The sequence below is a fragment of the Herpailurus yagouaroundi genome, unplaced genomic scaffold (assembly GCF_014898765.1).
Source record: "Herpailurus yagouaroundi ecotype Mexico unplaced genomic scaffold, PumYag 187, whole genome shotgun sequence".
In the NCBI taxonomy this organism is placed as follows: domain Eukaryota; kingdom Metazoa; phylum Chordata; class Mammalia; order Carnivora; family Felidae; genus Herpailurus; species Herpailurus yagouaroundi.
The window spans coordinates 24,909,306-24,930,100 of record NW_024412418.1 but is presented as its reverse complement, the minus strand read 5'-3'; the positions used below and the strand labels follow the sequence as shown (position 1 = coordinate 24,930,100).

The 20,795-nt window shown below is 37.2% G+C and overlaps 1 protein-coding gene across 2 annotated transcripts in view; it reads left to right on the top strand.

Moving 5' to 3' along the window:
• Positions 1-20,795, top strand: part of ANO3 (anoctamin 3) — a 422,003-nt gene that overhangs the window by 146,801 nt on the left and 254,407 nt on the right. The window contains exon 1 of one of the 2 annotated variants that reach the window (XM_040495590.1): positions 2,252-2,456. The exons of the other annotated variant lie outside the window; for it this stretch is intronic. Within the exon in view, the coding sequence (XP_040351524.1) occupies positions 2,411-2,456 (46 nt within the window). The 5' untranslated portion in view covers positions 2,252-2,410. Of the gene's footprint in view, positions 1-2,251; positions 2,457-20,795 lie in introns of those variants that run through there. 2 annotated transcript variants of the gene reach the window in all.

Genomic DNA, 20,795 nt, shown 5'->3' with positions numbered 1-20,795 from the left:
TTATAATTAATTTCTAATGAGGTTCTAATTCTTAACTCATTCCTGGCTCTAGTGCCCACATCTTCGCCTCCAGCTGAGTTGTGGTTGGAGAAAATTAGACATCAGCAAAAGAAGAGGCTCTGGGAAATTGAAGATGTCCTTCTGCCTGGAAGTGTAGAGTAGAACCATAGGCTTTTACTTCTTTCAATTGTTCTTCCCAATTATGAATTGAATTAATGTTCATATTTCCACAATATTTCTGATTCTAAACTTAGTGATTTAAAGGGGTTTTTAAAAGAAGATCAGGGGGCCCCTGGGTGGCCCAGTCAGGTAAGCATCCAAATCTTGATTTCGGCTCAGATCATGATCTGGTGTTTTCATGGGTGCAGGCCCCGGGTCAGGCTCTGCGCTGGCAATGGAGCCTGCATGGGATGCTCCGTCTCCCTGTATCTCTGTCCCTACCCCACTCGTGCCGTCTCTGTCTCTCTCAGAATAAATGAATGAACTTACAAAAATAAAATAAAAAGAAGATCAGATCTTCAGGGGTAATAATTATAATAGTATCTGGTATTTACTGAGCTTTACCTTCCTGCCATGAACTAGTCTTTAAATATATTATTTAATTTAATCCTCACCTAAGAGATTGGGTGCTATTAGAATTCAATGAGTTGGATTGTAATTGGAATGACCTATGAGTTGAGCTACATTAGAATTTTAACTGCAGATGAACAAAATATAACAAAAACACCCTCAGGAATTCATTTATTGTCTTGGGTTTCAGTGCTCTTTTGTATAAAATTAGCTGTAAAATGAGGCTTTGTGGAGACAGTCTCTGAGGTTTGTTCTGAATCTTCAGTTCAAGATAAAACTCACACTGAGTTAATTCTTTATAACCAAGTATTTCTTCAGTGCCTGCATACTTAGTTTTTACTGAATGTTCAACATCTTCTTTCTGGAAACACTGGTGTCCTTCATTAAAGACAGCTGCAAATTCTTTGCTAGGCCTTTCACTGGGAGTGGAATCCAATTTCTGTCTTCTCCAGGCTTAGCCATTGAAAACTCCAGAGGACTCTAGGCAGAACCACCAGGCTGAGCCTAGCCAACCTATGAAATGTCATGAGAGATAATAGTTTCGGAGTGTTTTTTTATGCAGTCATATTTAACTGGAACATCTGCTTGTTCAAAGCTACATTCCCTTTACTGCCCTTGTATTATGCACTACAGGTGAAATCAAAAAGTGTATGATAGCAGCTCAACCTGTGTGAGGTTTTGAACATCTTGAAACAACTGTTTTCTCTTTATCATCTGCCTTTACTTGTATTCCTCAACTGACTGAGCTGGTCTCACAAACCTTCAAAATTCGGGAAAGCATATACTCTTTGCTCTTGTTCAATAAGGTTACATCTTCCACAAGGAGCTAAAACGTTTGAATCAGGCAGCAGGAAAAGGAAGGTAAGAGGAAGAGAGACGGAAGAATGTGTTGAACTGGCTCCTGATTCTATTTTGGCCAGTGTGGTTTGGCCCTCCCATAGTTACTTCACCTCTTTGGTATCAGGTGTCTTTCTCTCTCAACATAAGGTGATGGTTATTTATGATTTTGAGAATTCTTTGTTGTTGTGGACCTTAGTTTCTTTTACAATATTAAAATAATATTCTATATACCTTATAAGGCTTTTGCTAGGATTACTTTAGGTATCGTGGAGAGTGTTTTTACAGCACCTGTTACTGATAAATGGCCCCATGCCATTATTATAGCATCCAATGCCTCAAAGGCTGAAGTACAAGAGGATAACTCACATGCAGTGGTGTACTAGACATTTAACATAGCTTATCTGATAAAACCATTCTACTGGCTAAGTGGAAGTTATCCATATTTCCTGTATGCAACTTTAAGAGGAAAAGACAAAAACGTCTCTGCATCTGCTGTTGCATTCCTCTCAGGGGAGAGATAGATCAGCTTGGCCCTTCTGCAAGTGCCAGTGTTTACAGACCAACTTTTAGTGAATTAAAACCGTACCCCGTTATAATAACTCGCCTCAAACTTGAAAAAGAGGTAATTACTTAGTGGCTCCAGAGATTTGTTCGGATTTATTTATAGTCGCTAAGAAAAGTCCTCCTCTCCCTCTCCCAGCAAACCCAACACAACGCCCACCCACACTGCGGCACTGGACGCTCCGGGGATGCGAGGTTAATTCCCGGAGTAGCCGCTAAGGGGAGCTGGACGCTGGACCGCCCTCCGACGTTGCCATAACAACGGTGGGCGCGCAGCCTTAGGAGCTAAGTGCCGGCTAAAGCAGGTGTCGGATTGCAGCGCGCTCTCGGAGGCTCAGGGATTGTGTGGAGCCCGGGAGCCTGTCAAACAGTCTGGTTACTATTCCTCCACCTCCCTCTAGGACAGCTTCCGAACCCAGCTGGGACGCACAGAGTGAAAATGGTCCACCATTCAGGCTCGATTCAGTCCTTTAAACAGCAAAAAGGTCAGTTGGAATCTTGGTCCCCCCTTCCTAAGGGCGTCACATCCCCCTCTGCATGCCCTTGCAGTTCTGTAGGAGCATCCTTTCCAGGCTAATGCGACGCAGAGGTGGAGAACTCTGTGAAGTTAAAAAAAAAATGTTCTTTTTCTTCTTCTTCTTCTTCTTCTTCTTCTTCTTCTTCTTCTTTTTTTTTTTTTTTTAATGCTTCTTCACTCTGCATCCAAGATGAGTCTGATTTCTGAGCCTCCGCACGGTCCCTGGGTGAAGCAGAATTCGTCATTTCTGGGACTTGATTTAATTTATTATCTCTGCTAAGACTGCTTCATTGCATTGCAGTAAACCAGCTTAGTAGGGGTTGTCTTATTAACCCAATAGTGCTTTGAGTTTTGAAGACAGAAATTCTGGACCATGTTTGCCCCAGTCTGTGATTCAAATGGTTAAGAAGCTTCACATGAGCAAATTTCGTTTGAGATGCTTTTACCCAATCCTAGATAAATGAATTTTAGGAGAGTTCCAGAAGTTGCCTGTTGAAAGGGCTCTGAAACTTTCTTGGAAAACTTAATTTTGCCTGTGTCCTATGCTTGATTCTGGGTTTCAAGCTTTTGTTATTGTTGGTAGGTTCCTCTTCTAGGGGCTTTGTATTATCTCTCTTAGCTTCTCCTTCAAGTTTCCCCCTGGATGCCATGGTATGAGTCTATATATTCATAGTCAAATTAAGAAATATTCCAAGTTATTCTCACTCTTTGGTCCTTATTCCTTACCTTGTTGAAAAGTATTTTTATAGAGCATGTTTATTTTTAGGCATATCCCCAGTTTTTTGGAGTTTGTCCAGAAACATATTAAACAACAATGCCATTTTATTGACTTAATAATGGTAATGGTAATTATGCCATAGTTGACCATACGATACCTAAGATATATGAATTCTGGAATGGTAAATTGGCTTATTCAAAGTGAAGTTAATATTTACTTAAATATTCCTACCTTCCCCCCATGTTATCTATACTCTATCTATCTATCTATCATCTATCTATCTACAGTCAACAGTTGTTTCTATGTAGATCTTAAAGCAAAAACTGGATGGACATACCAGGGACAATTTAGTAGGGATTCCTTCATTAGTCAGAATATGGGACTGAATGAGCTTCAAATTCCATAATTTTGTACTCTGTTAGAAGTCCAAGTTCTCTTGGTTCTTAAAAAATATGTTGAAATGGGAGTGGGATGAGAGACTGTCCAGTTAGACCAAAATTTCACCTAGTGTGCGATTCCATGTCAAATCTAAGTGTTCCAAAGAAAATTACATTGCTTTAAGAAGTCATGTTCTCTTTAATCATTGTTTTAAACACATGTGCCCTTTCAGAATGAAGACAAAGATTATAGGAACTTTGCCCCAGCTTCATACAATTAATATTTCCCTCTGATACATGGCTATAGGTGACTCATTTCTGGAACTTGGAACCTTGAAATGCTCCTCACACAACTTATTATGTATGGATATATATTTTGCTTTTAAAAGCAAACAATTGCCAATTTAAGGACCACCTGTCATTGCTCAAAGTGAGTTATAAAGGTTATGCAAATCCTAGTTCTTCATATTGTCCAAAAACATTTGGTTTCCTTTATGATGCATTATGAGACATTTATTTTCAAGTCTTACTTGTCGGCCCAAAAGGCAACTTTAGCAGAAGGATAAATATGGAGAGGAGGAGGGAATAGGAAAAGAAGCAGTAATAAAGTGGTTCTGGTTAATTGCTTCTTAACCCTGAATGGACATTCCAAAAAGACATACCAAACTGATGATTAGCTATTTTAATTCCTCAAAGCAGCAGCAAAATAATATTCTAGATGCTTTCTGACCCAGGAAGCATGAGACAAAAAGCTTTCAGGGGTGTTTTCACCATAACATTAACCAGAAAACTTAACATTAAAATGGAGAATATTCTGTACTGGAACTTGGGAGTTCTAAATAGTAAGCTCACCTTCATAACTAGCTTAAAAACCTTGAGCCAAGTGTTTAATTTCCTTGGACTTAGCTTGATTGAAAAGATTGAACCCCTGACCCCTATGCCTTTTCTATTTCTCTCTGTTCCTTAGGGAAGGATGGGAGCAATGTGAAAGCAGAGATAATTTCTTTCTGGGCCAAAGAGGAAAGCCCTGCATTTAGTTCACTTTTAAGAAATAATGTAGTTGAGTAAACCAGTTTATGGGGATTACTTTTAATCAAGTCAGATTAATACGTGTTTTTGATTTTGATTTCAATATTATAATACCTAGAAAGAGCCTGAATATTCAGAAAACCCCCCTTTTGTAAGACTTTAAAAATGTTTACCATCACTTGAAAAACAGATACCCTTTATATTTAAAGTCTCAGCTGGTGTGGAGATTTTCCCTTATATGAGAACTCTGGGGCAATCAATTCCTGATCCAAATTTCCTCACTGATATTATTCAGCGTTTTTCAACAAATCAATATAGATGCCAGAATCGTTATCTGTAAAGTGAATTACTGTACATAAAACCAAATTTCTCCATGAATTTAATCTATGATCTTTGTTTTCATCCCTGGATTTTAATTCTACATATGCTTACAAGTTTTATTCTGTAATATATCTAATCTTCAGTTACTGTGTCTATGAATTGAAGATAATATCGACATTGCAGAGTCGTAATGTACTTAGCAGTTCATCTGGCACACAAATCGGGGCTCATAAATATAGTGAATAATTAATAATAATAATATGATAGTCACTCTTCTTCCCAGACTCATCTGGCTTTTGTTGACTATTTAGGAGTAAAAAACACCCTCAGCACTTCCCTTTTAAGTTTTTGACCTTTATTTTACTTTGTTTTACTTACTTTTGTCATTTTGGGGTATTCTTTTTTGGGGGGGGTATTCTTAAGGAAAATTAGATTCCAGACCTTCTAAAGATTTCTGACAATCGTCTTGAGTTACAACCACAAACTACCCAACTCATATACCCATTCCTCCAGAAAGCCTCTCAAAAATTCCCATAGAGTAATTTTAGATACTCATTTCATAATTTCAAAATGTTACTGCAAATAAATTGTACTTATTCACTCTCCACTCACCCCCTATATACCAGGCTCTTGCTGTGTGCCCGGCATGGTGCTTAGCAACGGCATCATCAAGAACACTTTCATTCTTGGGGTGCCTGGGTGGCTCAGTCAGTTGAGCATCCAACTTTGGCTCAGGTCATGACCTCACAGTTTGTGGGTTCGACCCCTGTGTCAGGCTCCACAGTATGCAGAGCCTACTTAGGATTCTCTCCCTCTCTTTCTGCCCCTCCCTGACTCATGCTTTTTCTCTTTCTCAAAATAAATAAATAAACTTGAAAAAAAAAAAAGATTTTCAGTCTTGAAACTATTATTGCAAACAGATTTTTCAGAGAACTTTGTATAGTAGGAAGTCTGAGAGGTTCACTAAATACAATCTTTATGCAAATTATAGGCAACTCTGCATTTTTCTAGGAAGATGTTTTGTTTCTTGACAATGTCAGCTAAATTTTGTTTTCTAAAGAAGAGCCCAACATATACTTTTAATTTTTTTAATATTTAAAAATTTTTATTCCACTCTAATTACATTGTTTTATTAAGAGGCTTAATAAATTAGTAAGTAAAATGTGAGATGCCTGGGGGGGGGAGTATTCCACAGTTTCTTTATTTCTGAAGTCTCAAGGGTAAATTGGGGTGTATTATGCTTACAGAGAACTGTGAGTGTGCATTTGCCTTTGCCTTAGCACATATTGGAGGAACACATTAGCTGGCAAATCAGCAATGATATCTGGTCAAAGTCCAACTGTGCTTCCCAGCCTGGCTTGCTCTGTTCACTTGCTTGAGGATGGATTCATGTATCACGCAAAAGTGGGCAAGAAAAGGACAATGTGAGTTCTGGCTTCTGGTGGCTGTTATTTACCAATACAACCAGTAAGACTTTCAGGGAAACCATAGGTCACATCAAACACAGACTGTCCCTAAAAGGCTTGGGCTTAATGGGATTTGCTGAAGCTGTTAAGTGATTCATCATTATTCTCAGGGACATTTGGTTAAACATGAAAAGAATGTTTTTAATAATTCCATGGAATCAAACACTTCCTACTCAAAAAGTGGTTTAATAATAATAATAATCTTTACACTTATAGGGGAATTCACAGATCACAAAGCCCTTATATTTTCCTTTTCTAAAAATAACTTACTTGCTAGTGCAGGTGCCCACCTGTAAAGCCTCTTAGCAGCCATCCTGATTTGTGTCCAGTTCTTAGTTTACAGTACCCTGCAGGGACAATGTTGCAGGAAATATCTAGTTTCAGAATCCCAGATATCCACTATTTAAGCCTCATTTTCCTGTCACTAATATATTTAGGATCTAGAACTTCCCTATACTCATCCCCTCGCGAAACCAGAAAAAAAAATGCGAAGCCATTTATATACTGACAGAAATGCATTCACACAGGTATACTGACTCTCCCTGGTATTTTGACAGTTGATTCTTTTTTCTTTTTATTAGTCTTTTTTAATGTTTGTTTGTTTATTTGTTTTAAGAGAGAAAGAGAAAGAACAAACAGGGGAGGGGAAGATAAAGAGAGGGAGGCAAAGAATCCAAAGCAGGCTACAGGCTCCGAGCTGCAGAGCCCGACTTGGGGCTCAAACCCATGAACTGTGAGATCATGACCTGAGCCAAAGTCAGATGCTTAACCGACTAAGACACCCAGGCACCCCGACAGTTGATTCTTTTATTTATGACTACAGAGAAAGCATTGTCTCTCATTAAAATAATTCCTGCTACATAGGAGAAAAAAGTTGATAGACGATATTTCAGGGACAGAAATTATACTTCTCTCAGGCTGATACTGAATATCAACCTGATCATCACAAAGGATGGACATCTAATCTAATTGTGAGACCCCGAGATCTTCTACTCTGTCCCTTAATGTTCACCCTTCTCTTTATTTATTTCCTCAGTAGATATCCTACATATATACAACTCCAGCTCCCCAATGATAATCTCCTAGAGAGGGAGAGCCAAGCTATGAAAAGAATGTAGATAGTTCAACCCAAATAGAAAACACATGTGTCCGGGACCATTTCTTTAAAAATCCTGCATACCTCAAATGGCTCAGAAGCATTACTTCAAAGTGAGAACACTGAGGTTTAAAATGATGACTTTAAATTAACAAAAATAGTATAGAGTTTGTGATAATACATGTCCTCTATTTAGGAATGAAGAGAAGTGATAAGATTTAAAAGAATTTCCATCTAGAGTAATTATAAGATAAAAGTATAAGTGTTTCAAACTTACCTAGAAGTTCAGTTATCCAAAACATCACATTTGTTAAGGATTCTAATGAGCTAAAGTCTTGGGGTGACTGGTGAGAGAATTGAGGTATAGGTGTTATATGCATTAACTCTTAATAAGTGGTAGAACTAGGGTTTGAACCCTCCCTGACTCCAAAGTCCACATTTTTTTTTAAATATAATTTATTGTTAAGTTAGCTAACATACAGTGTTTACAGTGTGCTCTTGGCTTCGGGAGTAGATTCCCATGATTCATCACTTACATATAATACCCAGTGCTCATCCCAACAATGTCCATCACCCATTTTCTCCTCTCCCCATCCCCCCATCAATCCTCAGTTTGTGTTTTGTATTTAAGAGTCTCTTATGGTTTCACTCCCTCTCAGTTTGTAACTATTTTTTTTTTCCTTCCCTTCACCCATGGTCTTCTGTTAAGTTTCTCAAACTCCACATAAAAGTGAAAACATATGATCTCTGACTGACTTATTTCACTTAGCATAATACCCTCCAGTTCCATCCATGTTGCTGCAAATGACAAGATTTCATTCTTTTTCATTGCCAAGTATATTCCACTATATATGTAAATGACATCTTTTTTATCCATTCATCAGTTGATGAATATTTGGGCTCTTTCCATAATTTGGCTATTGTTGATAATGCTGCTATAAACATTGGGGTACATGTGCCCCTATGAATTAGCACTCCTATATACTTTGGATAAATTCCTAGTAGTGCTATTGTTGGGTTGTAGAGTAATTATATTTTTAATTTTTTGAGGAACCTCCACACTGTTTTCCAGAGTGGCTGCACCCAGTTTTCATTCCCATCAATAGTACAAGAGGGTTCCCCTTTCTCCACATCCTTGCCAACATCTGTTGTTTCCTGAGTTGTTAATTTTAGCCACTCTGACCAATGTGAGGTGGTATCTCAATGTGGTTTTGATTTGTATTTCCCTCATGATGAGCAATGTTGAGCATCTTTTCATGTGTCTGTTGGCCATCTGGTTGTTTTCTTTGGAAAAGTGTCTATTCATGTATTCTGCCTATTTCTTCACTGGATCATTTGTTTTTTGGGTGGTGAGTTTGGTAAGTTCTTTATAGATTTTGGATACTAACCCTTTATCCAATATGTCATTTGCAAATATCTTCTCCCATTCTGTCATTTGCCTTTTAGTTTTGTTGATTGTTTCCTTGGCTGTGCAGAAGCTTTTTATCTTGATGAGGTCCCAATAGTTTATTTTGGCTTTTATTTCCCTTGCCTTCAGAGACACAAGTAAGAAGTTGTTGCAGCTGAGGTCAAAGAGGTTGTTGCCTGTTTTCCCCAAGGATTTTGATGGTTTCCTGTCTCACATTTAGGTCTTTCATCTGTTTGAGTTTATTTTTGTGTATGCTGTAAGAAAGTGGTCCAGTTTCATCATTCTGCATGTTGCTATCCAGATATCCCAGCACCATTTGCTAAAGAGACTGTCTTTTTTCCATTGGATACTGTTTCCTGCTTTGTCAAAGATTAGTTTGACCATACTGCATACATTGTGGGTCCAGTTCTGGGTTCTCTCTTCTGTTCCATTGGTCTATATGTCTGTTATTTGTGCTTATACCATACTGTCTTGATGATTATGGCTTTGTAATACAGACTAAAGTCTGGGATTGTGATGCCTCCAGCTTTGGTTTTCTTTTTCAACATTACTTTGGCTATTTGGGATCTTTTGTGGTTCCATACAAATTTTATGATTGTTTGTTCTCATTCTGAGAAGAATGCTCTTGCTATTTTGATTGGGATTGCATTGAATGTATAGAGTGCTTTGGGTAGTATCGACATTTTAACAATATTTGTTCTTCCAATCCATGAGCATGGAATGTTTTTCCATTTCTTTGTGTCTTCTTCAATTTCTTTCATAAGTTTTCTGTAGTTTTCAGCATATAGTTCTTTTACCTCTTTGGTTAGATTTATTCCTAGGTATTTTATGGTTGTTGGTGCAACTGTAAATGGGATCACTTCCTTAATAGCTCTTTCTGTTGCTTTATTATTGGTGTGGATAAATGCAACAGATTTCTGTACATTTGTATCCTGCAACATTGCTGAATTCATGTATCAGTTCTAACAATTTGTTGGTATAGTCTTTCAGGTTTTCCATGTAGAGATCATGTCATCTGAGAAAAGTGAATGTTTGGCTTCTTCTTTGCCAATTTGGATGCCTTTTATTTCATTTTGTTGTCTGATTGCTGAGGCTAGGACTTCCAACACTGTTAAACAACAGTGGTGAAAGTCAAAGTCCACATTCTAATTGTTCTGCATCCCATAAGGAAGACTACTGGCTGCAAGCTCTTTGGAGGACTATTGTCCTCAGCAGCTGGGAGTCATCTCATTCCCATTTGATTTCCACCATAGCTGTTTGTAGCTTGTCTCCTTGTCCTACCTCTTCTCTGTAAAACTATCAGAGTTCAAGGTAGATTTCTGAGCTAGATCATGGGTAAATCACTGTCCATTCTGTGGCCTTAGGAAAATGAAAATTTTAGACAGAATAATTTCCATGTTACCTTCTGACTCTGCCATTCATCAGAAGTTGCAGAAGTGTGAAATCCTATTCTAAACCTAGCAGGCAACCTGTCTGTCCCCTTAGTCACTGCCTTTCCTGCTGAGTTGCATTGCAAAGCAACAATTACTTTAAATTCTGGTTGGTTTCAACTCAGCAGGCATGTAAGAAACCAGCACCAGCTGCAGGATCCTGGTTCACTAAAACACGAGTCCCTATATTCACATCTTCACTGTAACTGAGACACAGTTGGCCTTGGAGGAGAGGACTTCCACATGTGTGAAATTGGGTGGATGTGAAACTGTTTTGCAAATGCATTGTATTAGTCTCAGGGCACTTTTTAGTAGGCTGACCAAAAGTTAGTAGAAAGTTAGTAGGCTGACCAAAAGACATCTCTCAAAATAACTCCCGAAAGTGTATATATTTTATTTGGCTTTGGAGCACTATTAAAAGCAATTTAGGTGGAGGGAGAGGGGTTGGGCGGCTTTGCAAATACACACACAAGTCCAGTTTAAACCCAGTTTCCATCCCTCAGTGGTATCTTGAGCAATTTCTTTGCTGTATTTCTCTACTTTAGCTCATTTCTCTGAATTCTAAGACCTACGTTTTCAAGATTTAAATAATCACCTGAAGTTCTTGTTAAATGCAAATTATTCACTCCCTCCAGATTTACAGTCTCATCTCATTCTGGGAAGAAGACTAAGAATCTATGTTTTTAGCCAACATGCATCCTGCAGGATTCTAACAACTGAGCCCATTTGGGAGACAGTTTTATAAAATAAAATAAAAATATAAGCAGTGATTGAGATAATGAATTTCAGTATGTGGACTATAGCAAGTTGTAAATAGGGCTTAACTATTATTATTAGTGGCAAACTACACAGATCCTAGATATACTTAGCTGATAATATATGCATTTAGTCTTAATGAAAATATAACTTTAGTGTGTTTCTAATATTAATTATAATCCCCTAATCCTTTGTTTTTAAGGTATGATGAAGCTCCTAATGGAAGTTAACTACCTTGTCTCATTTATGGACACTCCAATAAATGAGTTAGGAGACTTATAGAGAAGAGCTCTCAGACATTGTCTTTAGTTGTTCTGTCTTGACCCTTGTAAATACCTTAAATGCTATCAATTCTTTATATTTGCTATAGGTATTTTAGGTCCTATTTATTACTATATAATTTTTTGAAAAATAAGGGAGGTTTAGTGAATACCTTCTCATTATGAAATATCTCAAAATGGTGTCTTAAAAATACAATAATTCATGGTAAAAGTTTATACTTCTTGATTTATGTATAGGGAAGATGTATATTACATTTGTAGTATTTTAATTGTTTTATAATTCACTGTCATAATTTAAAGTCATAGTGAGACACACACTTTGTGAAATCAAAATATGGAATCACAGAATTGGGTTTGAATCTTAAGACTGTTCACATAGTGATCGTGGGCAAACTAATTTCAATGTGTTTCAATTTCCTTATGTACGAACCCAGAATATTAAGTGCCATTATTTAAATGCTTATTCTTTGCCAGATACTATTTAAAGTGTTTTGTTTGTGGGCACCTGGGTGGCTCGGTTGGTTAAGCATCTGACTCTTGATTTAGGCTCAGGTCATAATATTCATAAAGATAAATTTCTGTTATTGTAATTTCATAGATGAGGAAGCTGAAGGAGAAAAGCTAGCTGGTGTTCAAGGTCACACAGTAGGAGTAGTAGAGCTAAGATAGCTATTTGGCAGGTAGGAATGTCATGAGGATTAGCAATTCTGCATGGTTAGTTCCTCCTACGGGGGTTGCTATATAGTAGGCTCAATACTTGGTGACTAATATTTTTATAAAACACAAGTAGCTCCCTACCCTAACTTCAGATCAGTGAAATTAAGGATTGTCCATTATCCAGCACAAGGTTTTTGTTCCTTACCTACATAATCTCCACTATCTACTTGGTTGTACCAATAGTTCTCAATTCATTTTTCAAATAATTCTCCCAAAGTTTAGATGAATGTAAAGATTCAACTTCTTTTTCCTTTTAGGTAAAGTGAGTTTAATTCACTAACATTAGCTCAATTTAGACCTATTCAAAAGATATCAAAGCATATTTTAGCTGTGAACTGATGGATATTACAGACACAGCTGTATACTTACAGCCAATCATATACTTCTAGTCTACTTGCCTAAAATGACCTTGACTACAGACTGAATATAGCAACACAAGATGGCCCCAGACTAACAATGAGAGAGATAAGTGGTCAAGAACTTGAGTGGAGGAGTCAAGTAACTTGAATTCAAATGATGCTTCTTATGATTTGTACGTATGATTTTTGCCACAATTTTTACTTCTCTAAATTTCCCATTTTCTCCTATATAAATTAGGATTGGTCGTGTTGTTTAGAGGAGTACTTGCTATAGTGTATACTAAAAAACAAACAAACAAAAAAAGGTAAGACATATACCAATCTGCCTCCCTCCTTTTTTGCTACTTTTTCTGATCCTAAGGAGTTCTAAGACATTCCAATACAATTTATGCTTGTGATATCAGTGTTCCTACTAAACATAAGACAGGAAAAGTCAAATTTAACACCCTTTCCTTACAGTTCAGTAGTTAGGTGGATTTCTTTTGAATCATGTTATATCTATACATTTCAACATAACAAGGGCATAAATTTAGAAAACAGAATTATCAAATTCACATAATTGTTAGTCTCTGAATTTGCATTTACTCCTGATATAGCATTAGCAATTTTTTATTGTTTATGATATTATGCTTATAAAATTATAGATATTCATGACAACTAAAAAGAATTTTTTTGATGTTTATTTTTGAGAGAGAAAGAGAGAGAGAAAGAGACAGAGCATGAGTGGGGGATGGACAGAGAGAGGAAAGGGAGACACAGAATCCAAAGCAGGCTTCAGGCTCTGAGCTGTCAGCACAGAGCCTGATGTGGGGCTCAGACCCATGAACCGTAAGATCATGACCTGAGCCGAAGTCGGACGCTTAACCAACTGAGCCAACCAGGCACCCCTAAAAAGAATTTTATTTAGATGTAGTTCAAATTGCATCTTTCTATTCACCATATTTTACATATTATGAAATATACTATGGCCTGCTATAATAAGAAAGAAGCAGCTTTAAGATGTTAGTCACTGAAAGCAGATAAGAAAATTGAGGGTAAAACAGTAAATTCCTATTTCCTTACTGAGGAAAATACTGTCTTTTAAAATACTGTCTTTGATGGGGCACCTGGGTGGCTCAGTTGGTTAAGTGTCCGATTTTGGCTCAGGTCATGATCTCACAGTTCGTGGGTTCGAGCCCCGCATCAGGCTCTGTGCTGACACCTCAGAGCCTGGAGCCTGCTTTGGAATCTGTGTCTCTCTCTCTCTCTCTGCTCCTCTCCTGCTCATGCTCTGTCTCTCTTTCTCTCAAAATTGAATAAACATTAAAAAATATTTTTAAAATACTATCTTTGGAAAAATAAATAAGTAAATAAATAATATAATACTATCCTTGGTATAATGCCTCCTTTAGACCACTTATACTTTGAATGATGCTTTTCTGTTTCTAGCACATTGCTCCAAGACAAGTGAGTCGGTGGTATATACCACATTGAACAGCTTGCAATTAGTCATAACTCTTCCCAGATGTGAAAAAATCACCCACTCAGAGACACTTATACCCATTTAGACAACAGTACTCTAGAATTTAAATCACACATAGCAGTTACGTTAGCATATGGTCCATATAAAATCATGTTTTGCAAAACTTAATTTATATACTCGAAAAACACTATATAATATAGCCGAACAATGAATGCATGTATGAGAATATTCTATCTAAATGTAATGTTTTAGATGTAATTCTTATAATTTTCCTCATATAATCGGAGTCCTCTGTGGTGCTTGAGAACCACATTGTCTTTAAGAATGTCGTGATTTGATGGGGCGCCTGGGTGGCGCAGTCGGTTAAGCGTCCGACTTCAGCCAGGTCACGATCTTGCGGTCCGTGAGTTCGAGCCCCGCGTCGGGCTCTGGGCTGATGGCTCAGAGCCTGGAGCCTGTTTCCGATTCTGTGTCTCCCTCTCTCTCTGCCCCTCGCCCGTTCATGCTCTGTCTCTCTCTGTCCCAAAAATAAATAAACGTTGAAAAAAAAATAAAAAAAAAAAAAAGAATATCGTGATTTGATATCAAAAAGTAAAAAAGGGATGGGGAGTTTCTGAACTTTGCTTCAGACCTAGTCTTGGGGAAAACAACAACAACAAGAACAACAACAACAACACCTTTTGTAGTCAGTCACAAATGTGGCAGTCAAGGCTTTTTTGAAATTATACGATATTCCTTCCTTCAGCCAAGTTAAAAATCCTTGATGTGAATGATACTCAACAGATATAAAGCTTAATATATTTGAATTTTATTTCTGCCAAGAATATTTTGTCATATTTAAATCTATTTAACTTCTCAGTAAAGGAAAAGATGTTATCCTGTGTTTATTGAGCACTTAAAGATACCTGTCTGAAAGCATGAAGGATTTGTAATTGAACTTCCTGTGTTTGGCTCATCACTGTGTGCTTGATATGCATTAACCCGTCTAATTCTCTTGAAAATCCATCAAAGAAGGTACTATCCACTCTATTCTATGGGTAAGGAAATGAGGCCTAGTGTGACAAGTAGTTTACTTAGCAGTGTAAGATGAGCATTTAGTAGTGTAAAATAGGTGTTTAACTTAGCTGGAATTTGAACCAGCAGTGTGGCTGCATTACTTGTTCTCTTAAGAGTATAGAAGTTTTATCAAAGTAGCTGAAAGGAGTTGATAATAGTTCAGAGCCTGTTGTGTGTCCATCCATGTGCTAGTCACTGCATATATGTTATATCACATAATTCTTATATTAATGCTTTGAGGCAGAAGTCTGTTTCACAGGAAAGGAACAGACTGAGAAGGAAGTCGCACATGGCCACACAGCTAATATGTGGCAAACATAAGATTAAATCCCATGGACTTGCTAGTGTACCACGAGATACATTAGATTTAGGAAGAGTAGTTCTGTTTCTGCCATTAGTTACCCTGAAAAAAAAATTGGATTAGGAAAAACAGCATATTGCTGAAAAGTTACAATGAACATTTCAGGGTATGATCTCTGTCAGTCATGAAAAGTGGAAGGATTATGCCCTCTTATGAAATTCATTCAGTTACAAGATACAATAGGCATATCAACTAAGAATCTTTCAGAATTTCTGTTACAGCTTATTTCTCACTTTCTATAGGATGGTGACAATCTGTGAAGATTTTCTTACTGTCTCAGAAAGACTCCCTTCCATTCTCATGCTATTCTAAACCACCTTCTGCAAGAATACCCAGTTCCCTTCAGTGTATTCTCCACCCTACCCTCTGGAATCTAAACTTAACCGTTTGTTGTTGTTTCACTTGGATGTGAATGTTGGGTGCTAAGCTTGTCTGTCCTGGAATGGGGAATGACACGGGACCAGGAATCATGGTCCTAAGCCCGATGACTATATGTTTCTGAAAATACTTACTGAACATCTACTATGTTCCAGACACTATGCTTAACGTTGAAAATATGACATTCAATACAATTTGACATCTGCTGAGGAAACTCCGCTGAAGTTTATGTTCCTTTCCATTGATGCCTCTATGTTGAAGCACTATAAGTATCTCTTAGCCATTTTTATTGAAGAAATAACTAGCTGTCATCAGTTTGGACACTCGCTTTAATCATGAAAGTGTTCTGGTGGTCAAGGAATCTCTTAAAATTTTGAAAGCAAGCAAAAGAGCTTTAAGAACAGCTATAGTCAGCCTTGTCCTTGGAATAAACTCCTGGGAGCTGATCCAGCATTGAAATCCAAAAGCACTGCCTATATTAATGTTTTGGAAATATTTTTAATAAAATTTCCCAGTATCTAATTTTTATAAGGAGGTAATATAAGATGGTAGTTGCATACAGAAGCTTCAGATTCTTGCACTGTCAATGTGCAAATGCAGTATTGACATCATAGAGCAGAGGAGGCAAATATCTGTGTTCTAAATGATCATTTCCCCTCTTTCATCCAAGTCAAAGCCTGACTTGAAAATATTTCTTTACAGAGTTTCTTTACATTTCTTTACATTTCTCACAGAGTTCATGTGGAAATGAAATCTTTTTGTCAACCTTGTTATGGAATGAGGAATTCAGCTCTACCTTATCTATGGTGAGAGCAAGTCAGTGTCATTTCTTTTACAGTCTCCTGCTAGAATTTGGAGTGCCCTAATCAATCTCTTAAGAACAAAGTGCCACGTTTCTCTACTTTTTGATACTACTTGTGGGAGAAAGGAAGTAAAGACAAAGGGGGAAAAAAGAGGAATCAGAGCAAAACAAAAAGGTTTGGGATTGCACTTTATGATGGAATGATGAAATAATTCAGGTATTTCTCACATTATATCTTGAAAGTCTAGGTATTGTTCGGTTTACTTAAAAATGAGTGGGTTGAACAACATCTTATACAATACCACGTGTTCCCCAGGGAGCAAAAAATGGGTCCTGAGCCAAAAGATCCTAGTTATGATTGATCAACAGCCTCTCTGGCTCTGCTCACCAAGTATTATTTTCAGAGATGAAAAAGAAAGGTGTAAATGTTCTCCCAGTTCAATAATATCCCCCTCAAAAAATATCACTTATTTCATTTTAATCCCATCTCTTCCCTATATTAACATGTGGCTTGCAACATAATTTACTCTTTTCTTTTCTTCTCTTCTCAAAGCATTCCTGATTCTGAAACCAACAGGAATCCCATATCACCACTTAAGTACATTCTGCCTTACTTTACCAGTGTACCATGATATTAACAAATAATTAATCATGATTTAGGGTAATCATAATATACTGATTTTTTTTTGGTCAAAGAGAAAGTCATTTTCTCAGGTATAAAATTAGTATGGTTTTTATTTATTTACTTTTAACATTTATTCATCTTAGAGAGACAGAGTGTGAGTGGAGGAGGGGTAGATAGAGAGGGAGACACAGAATCTGAAGCAGCCTCCAACACTGAGCTGTCAGCACAGAGCCCGATGCTGGGCTCGAACTCACAGACCATGGGATCATGACCTGAGCTGATGTCAGACGCTTAACCGACTGAGCCACCCAGGCACCCCAGTATGGGTTTGATACATTAAACTGCTAATACCATGAAAGGCATAGGACATTCCTTCAAGAATGCCACACTCTTGGTAGCCTAGCTTGAGAATCTAAAAGGATTTATTGTATAATGTATTGATGGAACTCTTCCCATGTTCTATATTCTGAAGTTTATAGGGATTACAGGGGCGCCTGGGTGGCTCAGTCGGTTAAGTATCAGACTTCTGCTCAGGTCATGATCTCACAGCTCGTTGGTTCAAGCCCCTCAACGGGCTCTGTGCTGACAGCTCGGAGCCTAGAGCCTGCCTCAGAGTCTGTGTCTCCCTCTCTCTCTGCCCGTCCCCTGTTCACTCTCTGTCTCTCTGAAAAGTAAACATTAAAAAAAAATTTTTTTAAGAAATTTAAGGATTACAAAGATGGCCAATTCATACCTGTCTTTAAGAGGGCCACAGTAATGGGAATAATGGACATTAAACTTTTGACCTAACTTCGATTTATCATATATATTTATGATTAACTTCTCTGAGTTCCTGAAGACCAGGTTTTGAATGAATCTCAAATTAGAACGAAATCTCTCATTTACTCGTATTTTAGTTGACTTAGTGAATTTTACCACACACCGTGGAAATATAAGGGATTTAGGGGAAAAAATCAGAAGGGGACTTTATTCTCTAAGATCTGACATCCTAACAAGGAGAGAGCTGGGCAAAGGGAAGTCACAGCAGAGTGTGAGAATGCGGATGACATGCCCACTAGGGACGTGGAAATAGGAGAGGAAGAACTCTAGCCTAAGATGACAAGATGGGTTTTCAGGACAAGTGTATGGTTGCTCTTGTGACATTATTGGGGGTTTGCTTCTTTCACTTCATCTCACAACTTGTTACCAAGGAGGGCCCATGATTGGTAAGTAAGTACAGAGGTTTAGGAGACTCTTTGAAAGGAAATCATGAGCTTATTATTATAGCGATTCTTGTGTTAATAAGAGATGTTGGGGTTTTTTTATGTTTATTTATTTTTGAGAGAGAGAGAAAAACAGACAGAGCTCAAGCAGGCTCCAGGCTCCGTGCTGTCAGTACAGAGCTCGACTCAGGGATTGGACTCATGAACTGTGAGATCATGACCTGAGCCAAAGTCGGATGCTTAACCAATTGAGCCACACAGGTGCCCCAGAGATATTGTTTAGTTGATTGACTTAGACACATTATAATCACTCCCAACTCAGGGAATTTATTTTGATTCATAGCATGCACTTGATTCTAAATCTGTGTATTGTTTTAGTACCAACTACGAAATTACTTTAACATACTTAGAGTTTGATCCTTAAAGTTGAGCTTTAAAACCACATTAAAATTAGGGGCATCTGGTTGACTCAGTCAGTAGAATATGTGACTCTTGATATTGGGGTTGTAAGTTTGAGCCCTATATTGGGTAGAGAGATTACTTAAAAATGAAATCTTCAAAAAAAAACTACAATGAAAATTTAAAATCCAAGTTTAGATGTTCCTTCTGTGACCTACTTAGATTAAAATAAAAAATGGTAATACATATATAGTTCTAATAATGTCTTAAAGTTGTAGGACTTTTTATAGTATATAGCATAAAAATATGATAGAAGGATCATGAAATACACACATCTCAAATACATGGAATCATTGTTATTTTTAACAAGCATTTCCTAGTTTTCCTTAGTAACTGGTACTGGTCAGTAAGAACCCTTCCTTACTGATATAAGCCATGTTGAGGAATGAGAATTTTTAAAGAAATGACTAAGCCAGTGAAGAAAGAATCTTTCTTAGTTTTGGGGGGAGCCCTGACAGTAGCAGAAACCCATAATTAAGCATAATGACTTCCTTTCTTACTAGAGCAGAGATATGTATTCTGGTAATGCCCACTTTACCTTAGAATGTCATTAACCGAAAGAAGAAAGAGAGAAAGAGAGAAAGAGAGAGAGAAAGAAAAGGAGAATGAAAACGAGAGAAGGGGTAGCGGGGGAAAAGCAATAACAGGCAGACAGACCTGAGAGGAGAAACCCCCAAAAGCAACCCAAAATGTAGAAGCCAGTTCACTGCTGATACCAAGTACCCAACTTCCTTAGAAGGACTGCTGTTGAGAGTAAGAGCATGTCCATTCTTCTTTGGGAGCTGTGAGTGAGATTGATCAGCAGAACATGACCCATCAGTATCGGTAAGTAAGTACAGGGGTGGTGTAGCACGTCCTGCAGAAGTGCGGACCTTTCACCTTCTTGTCTAGGACCTGTTACCAACTCTAGCTTCTGCCCGAGTTTGAGTAGGCTGCTTAGCAGGAAATGTATCTGTGCAGTTTATTTGCTCATAACCTAAATTTAAAAATGTTTTCTAATATTCACATAGCATGATCATGGTGGAAAGTATGAAAAAATATTAATTTTAATAATTATACCTGTTAAAACATTCTATAATTTAAAAATATTTAGATTCTGATTTTCTAGTTTTATCACTATTTAGCTTTGTTTATTCATCGTTTTCCAGGTTATCATTACTTAGGCTTGATTTTGTGTGTAGGTGCAACCAAAGTTTTACAAGTTTCACATTTTGGGGTCATATGTATATTTTGATTAATTTCCCAGTTGAAAAGAGCACAACTTTGTGATATTTTTTAAATAGAAAATGCAGATATATCTGATGGAATGCCTTCTCTTGAAACCTTCATATGTGAATGAAAACTTTTTGACTAGAGGATACTTAACACAGGAATAGTTTCCCCTAAATATGATAACTTTCAGCTGCAGAATGCAGCCCAGAGAAGTTACTGTAGCAATGATATAATTATTATTTCATATTCTTTTATTCTTGCCTCTTTACTCAACCATCACAATTGATTATATAAACTCAGGGGTGTATACACATTCCAAATCAATTTATCTTCTCTCTCTCTCTCTTTTTTTTTTTTAATTTTCATTTCTCTCCCCTACATTCTGGTAGTGCTGCTTAAGATTGTCTTTCTTACCGATGACTCAATCTTTCCATGGGTAGATTTTGTTCTTTTATATCTTCAAAAGGCATTTTTAATGTCAACCAACAAATTATTAACCCTAAATTATGTCTTAATTTACCCACTCTGTTTTCATTTTGATGTGTTGTGAACTAATTTTTTTGAGGAATCATTTTTATTTAAAGGGAAATTGTAGATTCTGTCTATATGTCCTTTGCTTGTTGTAGCATATCTTATTCAAAGTTTTTCTCTTCTGCAACCTTTGAGACATATTATTTCTTCTTGTATTGAAAAAAAGAGAGACATTTCATTAGTCCTATGACTTAATTTCTAATCCTCATCCTTGAGGAAAGAGAGAGATCTATATAGCCAGGTGTTTGAACCAAAGCAGTT